General features: G+C 49.6%; 1 protein-coding gene and 1 long non-coding RNA gene across 3 annotated transcripts in view; one reads left to right on the top strand and one right to left on the bottom strand.

Annotated features, from left to right (window-relative positions):
- On the bottom strand, positions 1-6,065 carry LOC137480490 (uncharacterized). The gene is made up of 3 exons (XR_011002938.1): positions 5,958-6,065; positions 1,230-1,307; positions 1-55 (listed from the first exon to the last, which is right to left on the bottom strand). It is a non-coding gene; the product is annotated as an uncharacterized lncRNA (long non-coding RNA).
- A 2,627-nt stretch (positions 6,066-8,692) lies between these two features.
- The window catches only part of RNF123 (ring finger protein 123), a 46,717-nt gene continuing 40,696 nt past the window's right edge, over positions 8,693-14,713 (top strand). Inside the window, exons 1-4 of one of the 2 annotated variants that reach the window (XM_068201551.1) lie at positions 8,693-8,826; positions 11,025-11,218; positions 12,260-12,344; positions 14,322-14,401. In XM_068201551.1, the coding sequence (XP_068057652.1) occupies positions 11,137-11,218; positions 12,260-12,344; positions 14,322-14,401 (247 nt within the window). In that variant the 5' untranslated portion in view covers positions 8,693-8,826; positions 11,025-11,136. The other variant, XM_068201552.1, reaches the window with a different exon arrangement.

Consider the following 14,713-nt stretch of genomic DNA (forward strand, 5'->3'; position numbering starts at 1 on the left):
GCCGGAAGAAAAGCCGAAATCATCGGGATCCTGAAAAATCTCCGAGTCAGAGATCCTGTGACAAGCAAATTCATCTCAAAAAATTGAATTTATTACTTACTCAAGTTACCTAGCTAAGTTCCAAGTGCTTATGAAAGGTAATGTATACTAAAAGGAGAGATTCTTTTTGTTGCCTGTGGTGCTAAGAGTATGGATTTGACAATAGCCTGACAGCACTGTTCCAAGGCAGTTTTGCAAAATTCAAAACCAAATAGACCATACATAGATTTGGAGCAGCTGTAGATAAATGCATTTACTGCATTAGCCCCAAGTAACTAAAGTTAGTCAGTGATTAACAACAAAAATCAACAAATACAGCTTTTTACTAAGTTCACCTTCACAATTAACTAAGCTTAGTTTCACCCAGGTATGCTCTGACACAGGCAACCCTGCTTTGGGGAGGAGAAAGGAGCAAGCACAGCAATTTGTCCACCAAGTGGGGCCATATTCTCATCCTCTACATGGAGAAAACAAAACACCAGTTTTACGAGGGTTTCTGTTACCTTCAAACTGAACCAAAGGCAGAACAGAAGTGTGACATTTCAGTGTCACTCCCTCCTCCACCTGGGTAAGGATCTCTGACAGTCTTTGCTCCCACACTACCACTGCACATCATCGTGGCCTCCAAGGAGCACATCTGTACGTTAAACAAGTCCTCTTATGCCTGGGTAAAGGGGAGTGAGTGATGCTTGCTTTCCCTGCAGGAATGTGGGTGCTCTTCTGTGCTTCACAGAGACAACGTCAAGCTCAGGTCAGTGTTTCACCCCAAACATCCTTCAGTGGTTAAGCCCTGCCTGAGTCAGGTGCAAGATAAGCAAGTGGCTCAGCTCAGTTTGCGCTCAACCAGCCTCGTTCATTATCCACAGCAAACCTGGCAATTTTCCACATTATCCATTCTGTGACTACAGTAATAACGCCACAATAGGTGGTTTTAGAGTGTATCCTCTCTGCTCCTTTGGGATGCCTTTCACTTGGTAACCTTCTCCATCTGGAGCAGGTACCAGTGGTACCTATCTGGTGTCCTTGAGCATCCTAAAGTGTGAAGTTAAGCTTTCAATAACAAGGACTTTCCACATGATATAGTGATACTGACAATGACAAAGATTTTAACAAACATCAATGCATATTGTATCAGGCCTTGAAGCCCTCCCACAAAGGTAAAAAAAAGCATATTAAAGCTTCATCCCAACCAGTTGGTGGATGTGAGTTTCCTCATTTCCTCAGTGATCTTCTTTACAGCTTCCAGAGGGTCTTCTGCCTCAGAAGACCTTCAGAAAAATGAAAAAGAGTGTAAGTATTTGAAAATTATGAAGAAGACACATATCAGTTCATGCATTAATTTATCCAGCTCATTGTTCCCTTTCTACAGGTAAGTAACAAGCATTAATATTGATCCCTGACAGAGCCTGATTGAGATCTAGAAGAGAAAGGTCCTTTAGGGAGATTTAACCATTAAACTGTGTTTTTGTCATTTGATGACAGAATTGTAATGTGTTGTACACATTCAGTTTGCCTCATAACTTTCATTAAGCTGATTGCACTGGAATTTTTGTTCATCAAATTTTAGGAATACATTAGAGCAGCAGTATCAATCCAGACAAGATCCACAGCAGAAATCAGGACAGGATTGTGCAAGTTGTACTTTGCCAAAATAACCAGTATATGCCTGACAATCCTCACCCAGAACTGAGAAGAGTTACAAACCAGTAATTGGTAAGTAAAGGAATAATCATACAAAGTCTTTTTCTCATCCCAACCAGACCACCTAAGTGAACATTTAAATATGCTGAAAGTACTTGGGTCAGGTCTTACAAACCGAGTATTTTCTTTTGTGTATAGCAAGGGCAAATACTTACTTCTTACACACAGAGTATCTCATCTTCATCAAGCACCTCTATCCAAATGTTCACACACACATAAGCACTAAACTGCATGAAAATATGAGATGCTGGTGTTACTTTCTTCACTATATCTGATAGTAGCTACGAAATTACTGTAAAGACTCAAAGAGCAACATTAATTGCCAAAAAGGTTAAAAATACCAAAAGGCCCTAAAATCAGTTAGAATAAAATGTTAAATTTTCCTAAAGATTTGACTTGATGGAAAAGATGCAACACCACTGCATTCACTGCAGGTTTGGATTTCCAAGCGACTTGGTTGCTTGTACCTGTTGCTTTGTTTACCTCACAGAAAATCCTAATACTGATAATCCATTGCAGAAAACAGAGATGTCATACAACAGATTCTTAGAACTAAAATCAGTCCAGTAGCATTCCCACTGCAAGCATCACCTGGTGCAGCTCCAGTGGTAATCAATGGGGATGTTAATGTACCAGGATAGCTCCCTTAGGGAACATCCCACACTTTTCAGAACTGCATTCCTTAAGAGACTGGCTGTTTTCTCTGTCTTTGCCCTTCCAAGCCTGAGTAACTGCACCATAAGAATGGCATATTAAAAGCTTTTAACTGCCACAAAAAATACTTCTCCATGCTTAAGCAAAAATCATTTCCCAAGAAAGGCATCACTTCATTTTTCAGTGACAAAAGCTGCAGTCAACTAGTTTTCATTCATCATTTTCCTTCCTATCAAGAGATAGCCTGGTATCTTGCTCCTAAACCACATTCCATCCAAAAAACTCAAAATCCTTCAGGTGTGGTTGTTCAGAGAAAGAAAACAAAAAGAGGCAAAGACAGTATTTAAAATGACTTTAACATCTGAAAATTCAGTCTTCACTCCATGGTATCAAGAAATACCTGAATACTGTTGCCTGGAATAAAACACAAAACTTCTCTAAACAGTGTTAGGATGATAATATAAATGCAAGTCTTTAATTGACAGCCTTAATGGTGCACAATATGGCGATATGCACACACAATACAGTATTTCTACATTTTTTATAAGGTTGATTAGTATACCTATCAAATAGTGTCCAATTAGAAGAGCAGTTGTTTAGGTAATTTCCCCCTCGGTTCTGCCCCATTGGAGCTGCCCCCAATTCTTTTTTACCCTACACTTTACTGTGTCTACGATATAAGCTGCAAAACAAAGTGTCCTTGCTAGGCTAAAGGCAAGACTAAACAGAATTTCAAGAATGTATTAGTAAGGGTTTGGTAAACTATGAAGGAGAACAGGAAAAGTACTAGAAGTTAGAAATTTGTATTAACAGCCTTCAATGTTGCAAATACATGAAAAATATATAAAAAGCTAAAAATAATTAGGTATCACAGCCAACGATAAAAAGAAAAGCAAGAATCTTCTAAGAGTTTAAACATGGAGGTTCATTAAACAGAAACAAAAAGGAACTTCTGTACCCATAGCACAGTACTTCTTACAGCTTTCCATATGCATATACATGGTCGATCAAATTTTTCTGCAGACACCTAATGCCACCTGACTCCTCCCTCCTTCCTCTATCACTAACAAGGAAACAACAGGTAGCTAAACCAATTCTAAAATACTTCGTGAAATTACACAGCAAGGCAACCAACAAAATTCCTCCCTTCATCTCACAATTGTACTACTGCAGCACAATAGAATAACAAGGAAAACCAAAGGTCTAGGCCAGTTCTCAGGTGCCTGAGCTGAGCCAACAAGGGCTGAGCACATCAAAGAAGAATTTGGTGCCTCTACTTTGTTCCTCTCTTCTTCCATCAGCTGTGGCACCCATGAGACTCTTCCTCAACTGACTGAATTCTCCACCTCATCAACTGATGGTACTTTTTTCCCCAACTGGTCTTCTGATGGTTTAATTATTTGAATCATCCCCAACTTCTGATGGTTTAATTATTTGAATCACCTGAGAACAGGTACAGTCCCCACCCAACCCAACACAATCCAGTTACTGAGGGGTTCCTCCTATCCTGGAGGGCATCAGTGTGATAATTCCACACCATCAGTACCACACACCTTTAAAGACTGACCAAATTCCATCTCAAGAGCAGAGATGCCCAACTCTTCCCACCCAGTCCCCAATCACTGCAATAAGTACTAACTTCCACCCCTATTTATTCAAGAGCAACCTGCGTACAGCTACAGCTATAGCACCTGCGTGGTGAGTCAGCTTAAAGAATCCTTTTTCTAGTGCTCATACCTTGAAGTACTTACAGATAAAAACTCTGACCAGGTCAGCCACACTGATTTCAGCTCAGCTCCCCGAACAAACTGTGATCCTGGACTACTCTGACCAAGTCAAATGTCTTCTTGCATATCACAACCAACTTTTCTGCACAGGTTTGTGCAGAATTTGATCTCTGATCAAGTGATACCACTGATATATAAAATATAAAGAGTGCTTCTCCTTCTCTGAGACCTCACCAGCTAAGTTCTGTGATCACATAGGCTCTTTCTAACAGCAAAGTCGGGGAAGACCACACGGCCCATCCTCTAAGCACAATAACAAAATAGCAACAGATAGGGCTGCTGAAAACAAAAATTATCAATAATAGCATTTTATATATTAACTCAGTCATCAAACAAGCTTACATAAGTATGCTGTTTATGTGATATCATCACTTAACACCTCAGTGTTTCTACCATCTTCCAGTAAAAGGGTAGAATTTACTGTGTCGGGGGTGAAAAAGTGAAGGTTTTAGACTGGATGCTTCAAGAATAACCCGAAGCCACTTTAGTACATCATTGCATTACCTTAGTTACCAGCAGGCCCTATCATCAGGTGGGGTCCCGCAGCCACTGCTGGCCGACACCACGGCTCGACACAAACTCACCGAACTTTAGCAGAACTTTTCCCTCATCAGGACTTTTCCCTCAGCGAACCCAGTTCCGCGCCAGAACAGCTGTGCGCGTGTGGGCACCTCCCGCCGCCGCCGGGACCACGTGCCCCCAACCCCGCGGCTCCGCAGCCCCCAACCCCGCGCGTTCCTCAGCCCCCAACCCCGCGCGTTCCTCAGCCCCCAACCCCGCGGCTCCGCAGCCCCCAACCCCGCGGCTCCGCAGCCCCCAACCCCACGGCTCCGCAGCCCCCAACCCCGCGGCTCCTCAGCCCCCAACCCCGCGCGTTCCTCAGCCCCCAACCCCGCGGCTCCGCAGCCCCCAACCCCACGGCTCCGCAGCCCCCAACCCTGCGGCTCCGCAGCCCCCAACCCCGCGGCTCCTCAGCCCCCAACACCGCGGCTCCGCAGCCCCCAACCCCGCGCGTTCCGCAGCCCCCAACCCCGCGCGTTCCTCAGCCCCCAACCCCGGGAGTTCCTCAGCCCCCAACCCCGCGCGTTCCTCAGCCCCCAACCCCGCGGCTCCGCAGCCCCCAACCCCGCGCGTTCCTCAGCCCCCAACCCCGCGGCTCCTCAGCCCCCAACCCCGCGCGTTCCTCAGCCCCCAACCCCGCGGCTCCGCAGCCCCCAACCCCGCGCGTTCCTCAGCCCCCAACCCCGCGGCTCCTCAGCCCCCAACCCCGCGCGTTCCTCAGCCCCCAACCCCGCGCGTTCCTCAGCCCCCAACCCCGGGAGTTCCTCAGCCCCCAACCCCGCGCGTTCCTCAGCCCCCAACACCGCGGCTCCGCAGCCCCCAACACCGCGACTCCGCAGCCCCCAACACCGCGACTCCGCAGCCCCCAACACCGCGGCTCCGCAGCCCCCAACCCCGCGGCTCCGCAGCCCCCAACCCCGCGGCTCCGCAGCCCCCAACCCCGCGGCTCCGTAGCCCCCAACACCGCGCGTTCCTCAGTCCCCAACCCCGGGAGTTCCTCAGCCCCCAACCCCGGGAGTTCCTCAGCCCCCGTCCCGACACAGGCGGCAGAGCTGAGGGGGCAGAGCTTGCAGCCTGGGGCTCCCCACGCCGGGGGCTTTGGCCGGGCCACGCCGGGGGATGTGATCACGGCGTCTGAAAGCCACGCCGGAGCCCCCCAACCCTCCTGAGCGCCGGGGACCCCCGCTCGCCGCTCCCGCACCTTCCTGCGCTCACCGGCCGCCGGCAGCAGGAGGAGGCGGAGGCGGCAGAGGCCGAGCACGCCCCACACAGCGCCAGGAGGGCGGCCGCGCCCCGGTGCGCGCAGGGAAGGGGCGGCCCGCGGGCAGCGGCAGGGGCGGCGGGCGGGACGGGACGGGGCGGGGCGGGCCCGGCGCGGGACAGCGCTGAGGCGGTCCCCGCTCCCCGATCTCAGTTCCCCATTCCCCGCTCCACGAGCCCTGTTCTCCGTTCCCCGGCTGCGGCTCCCGTTCCCCAACGCCGTTCTTTCTCCCTGAGGGGACACCTCATCGCAAAATCACAGAATCATTTAGGTTGGAAAAGTCCTCTGAAGATCATCGAGTCCAACTTGTGACTGACCACCACCATGGCAACAAGTGCCACATCCAAGCTTGCCAAGGTGTTGTTCCCTGAATGAATCACTTCTGTCAGCATCTAGCTAATGCAGTTATGTCATGCCCTAGCCTTTGAAGGCCAAGCAAAATACAGAAAGGCTGGTGAGAAAATCCCAAGTACCAGAGTTTGGCTTGGAAGTGGCTGGTAAAAGAGGATCGCTGGGAACACTCTAAAGGCAGGAGCTGAAGGAAGCAGTCACTCCCAGCGGTGTCACACACCTAGCATTGTAGGACTTTTGGGAAGTTCAGGTTTTTATCCTGATCCTGAATTGCATTTCAGACCTGAATTTTTCAAGGCTGGATTTCAAATTCCTTTTCCCTATTCTGGTTGTACCTGAGCCATTGTCTGATTGTTGTCCAGGCAGGTTCCCTAGTGGACTCGGATGCTGGTTGAGGAAAGGTTTTGGCTGCCTGGGTACTCCACCTGAGCCCATAGCCTGGTCTGTCTTCCCCTAGGGACTGCTCCTGCCTTTGGGTCAAAACATGTGCTACAGCACTGTTGCTAAAAAACACCAGGATTGATGAAGCAGCCCCCTTCTCAGTAAGTTTCTGAGGGTAAATGGCCTCTGCTCCATACTTCCCTCTGGTTGCCTTTTTTCCTTCACAAGACATCCTCTCAGGCCTTCCAGAAGGCATCTCAAAGAGAGGTTTCAGTCTCCCCAGTATACTGCAGAATCTCTTGCTCCCAGGAGAGAAAGCTCAGGTGTGTTAGGAGATGACTTGGGAGCATTGGCAGAGGTAAATGGTCAGCAATCCAGAGGCTGGCACAGGCCTCTTGCACGCAGAATCCCGTGTTTATTTCAGGTAAATTTTTTTTCTGTTTGGATCCAGTTGAAGAGCCAGGACAGTTTCTTGTCCATGTCTTAGATAACAGGTGCAGTGTACGCCAAAGTCTTGGGTAGGTCCAGACTTGTGACTAGGAGGAAGATCTGCCAAGTTGAAGAGCTTTCCCAAGGTGGTTTCTAGGAAAAGGCTATTTCTTGAGCTCCAGCAATGCTATAACCAAATGCATGTGTGAATTGTGGATTGTTTTCCATACCTAACCTGAAGGTTGTATGTGAGCTCAAGAACTGTATCAAGTAAGTTGTTGTCATATTTGCACACAAGTAAACATTGACAGAAGTGGAGAAATTCTGTTGCTTTCCATAAGTGAATTGTTCAGCAAGTCTACAGCTTCACAGTGCCCCAGGGTCTGGTGTTAAGATGGAAAGAGTGACTGAATTGTGTGGTGTTGTGATTTCCCCATACCTTAGGAGAGAAAAAGACTGCAAAGTTATTGTTTCTCAGGCAGAAACCTTTACATTTTGATGAGTCTGCTGTAAGAGGCCTGGGTTTAATAGCAAGGAGAAGCTGCACAAGGTCAAACTTCACGACATAGATCATTTTGTTCCAGTGACCCAGTGTAATAGTCCTGTGGCCAGATACTTTTGTCAGGCCTGAGAGAGCCTCCCAGGGCACTTTATTGTGCTGGTGGAGGGGGGTCAGGGCCAGAACTGGGGCATGGTGTATGGCAGGTCCTGCAGTGGCATCTGGGCTGCCTGTGGGGATTCTGGGCCCAACGCTGCAGGCTGGAGCAGTCTTGCATCCACACGGGCCCAGGGGTGCTGGAGTGTCTGACATTTTCTGGATCTGGGGAGACACAAAAGGACCCTGATGGTAGCTGGCTGGTGGTGCTGGGGCGGCTGGAGTTGGGTGCCAGCAAGCTGTGGGGGTGGTGAGGCCCTGGCACAAGTTGCCCAGAGAAGCTGTGACTGCTCCATCCTGGGAAGTGTTCAAGGCCAGACTGGATGTGGTTTGGAGCAACCTGGTTTCGTGGGAGGTGTCCCTGCCCATGGCAGGAAGGTGGAATTAAGATTATTTTTCAGGTTTCTTACAGCCCAAATCATTCTGTGAATCTATGTTTCTATCTTGAAAGTGTCAGATGCTCCAGTCCATGCTCCCTGGGCCCATGTGGATCCAAGACTGCTCCCATTGGCAATGCTGGACCCAGAATCCCCACAGCCAGCCTGGACACCGCCACAGGACCGGCTGTGGACTGTCCCCCAGTACTGGCGCTGATCCCACTCCACAGGCACAATAACGTGCTCCACGCTCACGTGTCGGCTTCCTCCTCCTCCTCCCTCTCCAAGGGCAGCGTGCGGGGTCTGGGCCAGAGGGTCGTTGTCTCCCTGGGGGTCGGCAGCACCTGCCCTGGCCTCCCCGGTGCAGGCTGACCGTGGCCGCTTGCCCACCTCCACGGCCGACAGCTTCGCGTCTCGGCAGCCCCGACCCTGCTCGGTTCCTCGAGAGAAGTTCACACAAGCACCGGGGGCTCTCTGCCGCCGGTCCTTCCCCGGGGCAGGGCACCGCGGCGCGGCCCTGCCCGAGCGCGGAGAGAGTCCCGCCCGTCTCCCGGCAACGCGTCCCGCCCGCCCGCCATGGCCCTCGCGGGTCGCCGTAGCGGCGGCGGCGGCGGCGCGGCCGGGCCGGCGGTGAGTGCGGCGGCCGCGGGGCCCGGTCCCGGCAGCGCGGGGGCTGCCCCGGGGCCGCGGGGGGTTCGGGGCACGGCCAGCCCGGGGAGTGTCGTCGGGCTATGCGGGAGGCGCCCGATCGGGGGGTGGCTGCCGCGCCTCACGGGTTGTAGGCAGGTGTAGGGGGTTCTCGGCTTTGGGGTGTTTGTGGGCATGGAGCGTCCTTCCGGGTTTGGGGGTGTCTGTGCTTGCAGGGAGTGCCGCCGGCTTAGGGGCTGTCTGGGTTATGGGGCGCCGCTGGGCTGCGGGCTGAATCCGGCTTTGGGGCAGGTTCCTGGGTGTGAGCACGGCAGTGCTGCCCGGTGGTTGTGGGCTGGCGGTGCCGGCAGGTTGGGGTGCCACGGGGACCCACGCGTGGGGTGAAGGCAGGGCAGCTTTGTGATCCGTGTCGGGCTGTGCTGTTTCCCTTTGCCTGCTGCGAGTCTCGGGGCTTGGCCGGCAGCTGCCAGACAAAGTTGTGTTGGCCGGCCTGGCTTCTCGGCCTCCTCGCCTGCCTCCAGTCGCTTCCACTTCAGCTCTGGCTGCTCCTGTGTCGTGTGTAGTGCCCTGCTGCTGGAAGATGCTTGCTTTTGCCAAGAGAAGGGAGTTCAGCCCGGGGCCACGCTCAGAGCAGGGCATCTTTGCTCCTGTGAATCGCACATGGGGCAGATGTGTGTCCCCCTGCTCTGCCCTCTCTCAGACCTGTTGAAAGCAACATCTCCAACTGAGCAAACACCCTGGCACTGCAGCAGTGCCAGCACTGCATCTCATATGGTGCCAGTGAGGCAGTGCTGCATGCTCTGCCTTGGGCATTCAGGCTGTTTCAGCAGCGCTGGTTACCAGGGTGGCTGCCTTTTAGGAGAGCCATGGGCACTCCTGACTGCCCTCGGGTGTTTTTAACTTGTTCTGACAGAGCTGAAATCATGTCATGTGTCCAGTATTTTTAGGATAGTACACATTGTGCTGTCTGCTCTGCTTTGGTAGTAAATGAGGAGTTTCTCATTATTGTTTTATCTCTTGTTTTGAGTTCCTGACGCGTCATTCAGGGCTTTTGATCCAGGCTGGCTTTTGCTTTGTTCCCACTATTTTGGTCAGCAGTGCTGCAGGAGGGGGGCCAGGCAATGTTGCTCCACTGCTGAGTGCTGGGGTGGTCCTGAGGAAAGGGGTTTTAGGAAACCCTTTCCCAAGTGTAGCTGAAGCTCATGGGATTTTGAGTTGCTGTGGCACTTGTGTCACTTGGCACTCCTTTTCTGAAGTCACTAGCTTTTCTTGAGTTCGCCTTAGTTTCTGCTCTGCATGAGATTGCCAAAAAGCATTTAATTCCTGCAGCCTTTGCTCCTGTTGCATCTTCCTGTTGCTCTGTGTGTCATAAAGTGCTTTGACAGATGGATGTCCAGGGAGAGTCTTCCAGTGAGGGTTGACTCTTGGGGTAGTTGGAAGCAGGAGGGGGGTATAACCTAACATTTGGAAGCTGGATGGAACTATCCACTTGAATGTATTCTTTTTGTCCTGGCACATGTCAGCTCTGATAGCATTCTAGTGATACCAGGAAGGTTCCTGAATCTCTAGTCTCGTGGTAGATTTTCACTTGTAAACACTATTGTATATTACCTGTCTGTGCCTTTGTCCCTGTGACTCTGACAGCTGGGTCTTTCGCTTTGTAGTCAGTGATATTCTACTGTAGTCCAGTCCATCTGCATTTGTCTCATTCCTTTTTCCTCTCTTTTTGTTTTGGGTAGTGGAATAATCTAAACACCTGCTGAACAGAAGATTAACCAGGCGCATGTTGCTGTCCTAAAGAACACAGAGCAGGAGAGAAAGGCAGAAGTGTTTGTCAGGACACGAGCAGCAGTGCGGCGCGGTTCCCAGTCTCAGCGGTGTTTGGCAGTGGTGGTGGCTGTGGCCCTGTGCTGGCTCAGTGCTTCTGGCCCAGGCTTGGTGTGAAGGTTGCCTGTGTTTCTGGCTTGGTTGTGCCTGTGCCTTTGTTTGGAGTGGGGTTTGTGTGTCTGTCTGGAGTGGGGCTTAATGGTTTGCCTGCTTTGGGAAGGTTTTGAGCTGTTGGACAACAGTGGGACTGAGAGCAGGGTCGGCAGTTAGTTGGTTTGGGGCTCTTGTGTAATGTCATTAGGATGTGCAAGGACTGTGGCTATTTTTTGGCTTATCCCCGTTGTTTAATTCAGGTAAACCAACCTCCAAGAAAGGGAGAAGTCTAAAGACAGCATCCTCCCCAGAAGGTTTTGTTCTAGGCATCTGTCCATCTTATGTCTGCTCTGGAAGTGGTGCCTGTGAAGAATGACGTCGAGAGGTGCTGGGACTGCTTTCTCAAGGAAGAATTACAGGCTGAGCACTGAGCCAGAGAAGTCCAAGGTCACAGGTAGGGTCCTGTACATGCCTTGTGAAAACAGGAGCAGTGTGGATCCAGGGAGCATCCCTTGCCTTGCTTGAGATAAGCTGCCTTCAAGTTGCAGTTACCTTGGTAGTGTGAGGTGTAGGGGGGGCTAAAATGGAGTAAATCCTCAAAGTGACATGAGATTTTGGAGAGGACATTATTGCAGTAATAATGACTCCAGAAACTCAGGTCACAGAGCCTTTTCTTCAGCACACAGCCCTGCCTCATAAGACTGGAGAATGTTTTGTTGCCTGCCTGCCATCTGATTTGAGACTCATCTGATATAGGGAGTTCCCCTTCCAGGATGAACAGCTTGTCAAATTCTCAAATTAATCCTTTTCTGGGAAATTCTGCTACCTGCCAGGCAGTCTGGTTTTTTTCTTGGCGTCACCAATCCAGCACAAGTGTGCTTATGAGACCACAAATCTGGCATTTGAGGGCACTGTTGCACTCGGAAACAAGGATTGCTGCATCAGTGTGACACTAAGGGTTGTTTAGTGAAGGCGAGGCACACATCATTAAAGAGGGCTCTGGGTTACACGAGGTGAACTGCTCCTGCAGCCTTTCCATCTCAGCATCTTTTATGCGGTTAAGAGACATCCTGAATATTATTAGGACATCAGGAATTGCAGTAGTGTTAAGATTTTTTTTTTTTTTAATGAAATTGGATTCCTGCTTTCAGCTTTTGGAGTTACTTTAGCACAGCAGGAAGTAGCGCAGCGGGATTCCTGAGGATGCACTTCCACCTGTGTGTAGCGATTTATAGGCTCCCAGTTGCTATGGCAGAGCAGCTCAAATTGGAAAGAGTCTTTTTTGGGGAGATGCACCCAATAATGCTGGACTCTGGTTCTGCTGGTGAGGACAGTAAGGTGATGAATGACTGCTTGAAGCTGCATTTTCCGTTGTGTTGATCAGCAGACATGAACATAATTTACCCACAGTTACCAGTTTCTTTCTTGTATGTGAAATTCATGTTTGAGTTTACCCCAGACTCTCTAAGCTTATTTCCTTTCTATTTCTCCCAAGGGATTGTGAACAGCAGGCTGCTGAACGATTATCTGCATCGAGTCTTTACCAGTGCTGATGGGAACCAGCCTGCAGCTGCTTACAGGTATCAGACTTCTCACTGCCCAGGTGGCAAGCGATGCCACCTCCAGATAAACAGCACTGCGTGAAAGGAAAGATCCTTTAGTGCCACACAGTGATCTTTGTTAAAAACACAGCGGCTCCATGTTACAGAAACAACTCTGAGGTCTGCTCTGTAATGGCTTTTTCAAACTGCAGGGCTTGTGAGGAAGGACTCTTTTTTGTATGAAAAATCCCATATACCACCTCACTAGGCAATATTTTTCAAATAAGTAGGCATTCACCTGATTGTTCCTGTTCCCCCTTTGCTTGTAAGGAAGTGCAAAATGCACATATGTCAGGTGCAGGAATTAAAAATAGTGCCCTGTAACCTAAAGGCAAGACTGTTACTGATCCATGCAATACCATAGATTTTCCAGGCTGTAGAACTGCTGGTACTTTTATTAGGCATCACCAAAGGAAGAGAAACACAAAATTCCTGTTTAGTGACTGCTTTTTTTCCTATTTATTTTCAGTTCTCCTTCACCTTTTATCCCAGAAACTTGTAGTGTTGGATGAAAAGAATTCCTCTTTCGTCTCTTGCCAGCGGCAAGTCAGACAGGTTCAGGGCAGGTAGGAGTGTGGCAGAGTGAGTCAGGCCTGTGGCTCCTGTTGGTTGGCAGTGCTGCAGCATGGCTGGGGTCACATTCCATGGGCTATACTTAGGACTGCCAGCTCCAACATGAGCTCAGAGCTGCTATAAATAGCTCCTGGCCCTCTGGCTCTTGGTGAGCTGGGGTGATGGTGCGGGGGAGGCAAAGTGGGTCATATTACTTTACTACAAGCTCTCCTGCCAGAAAGCCTTGGAATACTCCATCTGCCTGAGCATTTTGGTTTTCAGTTTTTCTGATTTCTTTGTCTGGTGATTAATGACTTGAATGCACAGAACTGATAGTTTGTTGGACTGGTCTCTCTTTTTTCCTGCCTTCCACCCTTTTTCCCTGGACATGGCTACTTGGTAGAAAGCCCAGTAGCAATTAAAGAGGTCTTGGAAATAACATTTGCCATATGAGAGCAACTTTTATGGTATGACATCTTGCCTTCAGAGGCCTGAATTCTTTATAGAGGAGCTCACTGCAGACATCTCTCTGCCTCTCTCTCTTCCACAACTCCTCCTCCATGCCAGTGCTGATTAAGCAGCTTTGCTGAAGCCACCCTTCTCATGCCAACCAAAATTGATTCTTCGATTTCACTTCTGTGCATCTTCACATCCATCAGGCTTTCACAGTGTCTCTCACCAGTCTTAGGGAAATCCCTAGTCCTGGAGAAGTGAGAAGTGGTTTCCCAGATGTCTTTGGAAATGGGAAGCAGGGATAGGAACAACTAGTGGTTCTCACTACTAAAAGGAGGCTCTTGTGCAAGGATCAGCTAAGTAAACTATCCTTGAAAGGAGAGAACCAAGGAAGGGCAGTAAGTTCTCTAGAACAGTGGCCCAAAGGGGTTGCAGGAGAGAATTTTCAGTATGAAAACAAAATGGTTTTAGCTGTTTTCACAGAGAGAGGATGCTGGACTAGCCTGACCTTTGTCTGAACTGCTGCAGCTGCTGCTGTGGTCCTCTCTCTTCTTTTGTATTGCAAAATACTTTGGGGAAAAACGAATCCCAACTTAGGCCATGTTTGTATGATGCTGACTGCAGCAAAGTCGTATCCATAGTTATTGGTAGTACAGCTGGTTTCTTGCTGCCTTCTACCACGGTTTTCTTACTGCTACAAAACACTCCTGAGCAGACTGAAGACTCTAAGATTGATTGTTAACTACTTGGCTTGTTTGTGCTGTGTTTTGTCCTTCCTTCATTCATTGCCCCAACACAATGGGCAAAAAATTCCTTAGATTCATGACACGAAACAGATCGACAGGACTTCATGGTTCATGTCTCAGCACAGGACACGGGTCTGGGCTGCAACTCTTGAAATATTGGAGACAAAAGTTTTTTTGTAAGAGCTCCTGTGTGTTTATTCCCTAGGAAGCACCTGACGTTCCAGAACCTGCAGGAGCACCTTGAGCGATTGCTGGCAGAGGAGAATGGCTCTGAAGACAGCAGAGGTAGGAGATACAATCTGTGCTTCTTGCTTGTGCTGCTCAATTGGGAAGGACAAGTTGTATCATGAAAGGCATTTTCCTGAGTGAGCACTGTTGTGCCTCCCTGTGCTCTCATTTATTGTGCTTTTAAATCCTGCCTGTGAGGGGCTCATCAGCTAGCCTTGCAGCAAGTTTGTTTGCAGATGGAGGCAGATTTTCAGGCTAAAATGTATGGAAAAGCAGTTTTGGGGGTATTTTACTGATAATGATATGCAGAACCATTGCTTTGACCAGGAGTGTGCAGTGCTATTGTCAGTGAGAGATGCAGAGGCTTGT

Source organism: Anomalospiza imberbis, chromosome 11 (genome assembly GCF_031753505.1).
Source record: "Anomalospiza imberbis isolate Cuckoo-Finch-1a 21T00152 chromosome 11, ASM3175350v1, whole genome shotgun sequence".
Taxonomy (NCBI): Eukaryota; Metazoa; Chordata; class Aves; order Passeriformes; family Viduidae; genus Anomalospiza; species Anomalospiza imberbis.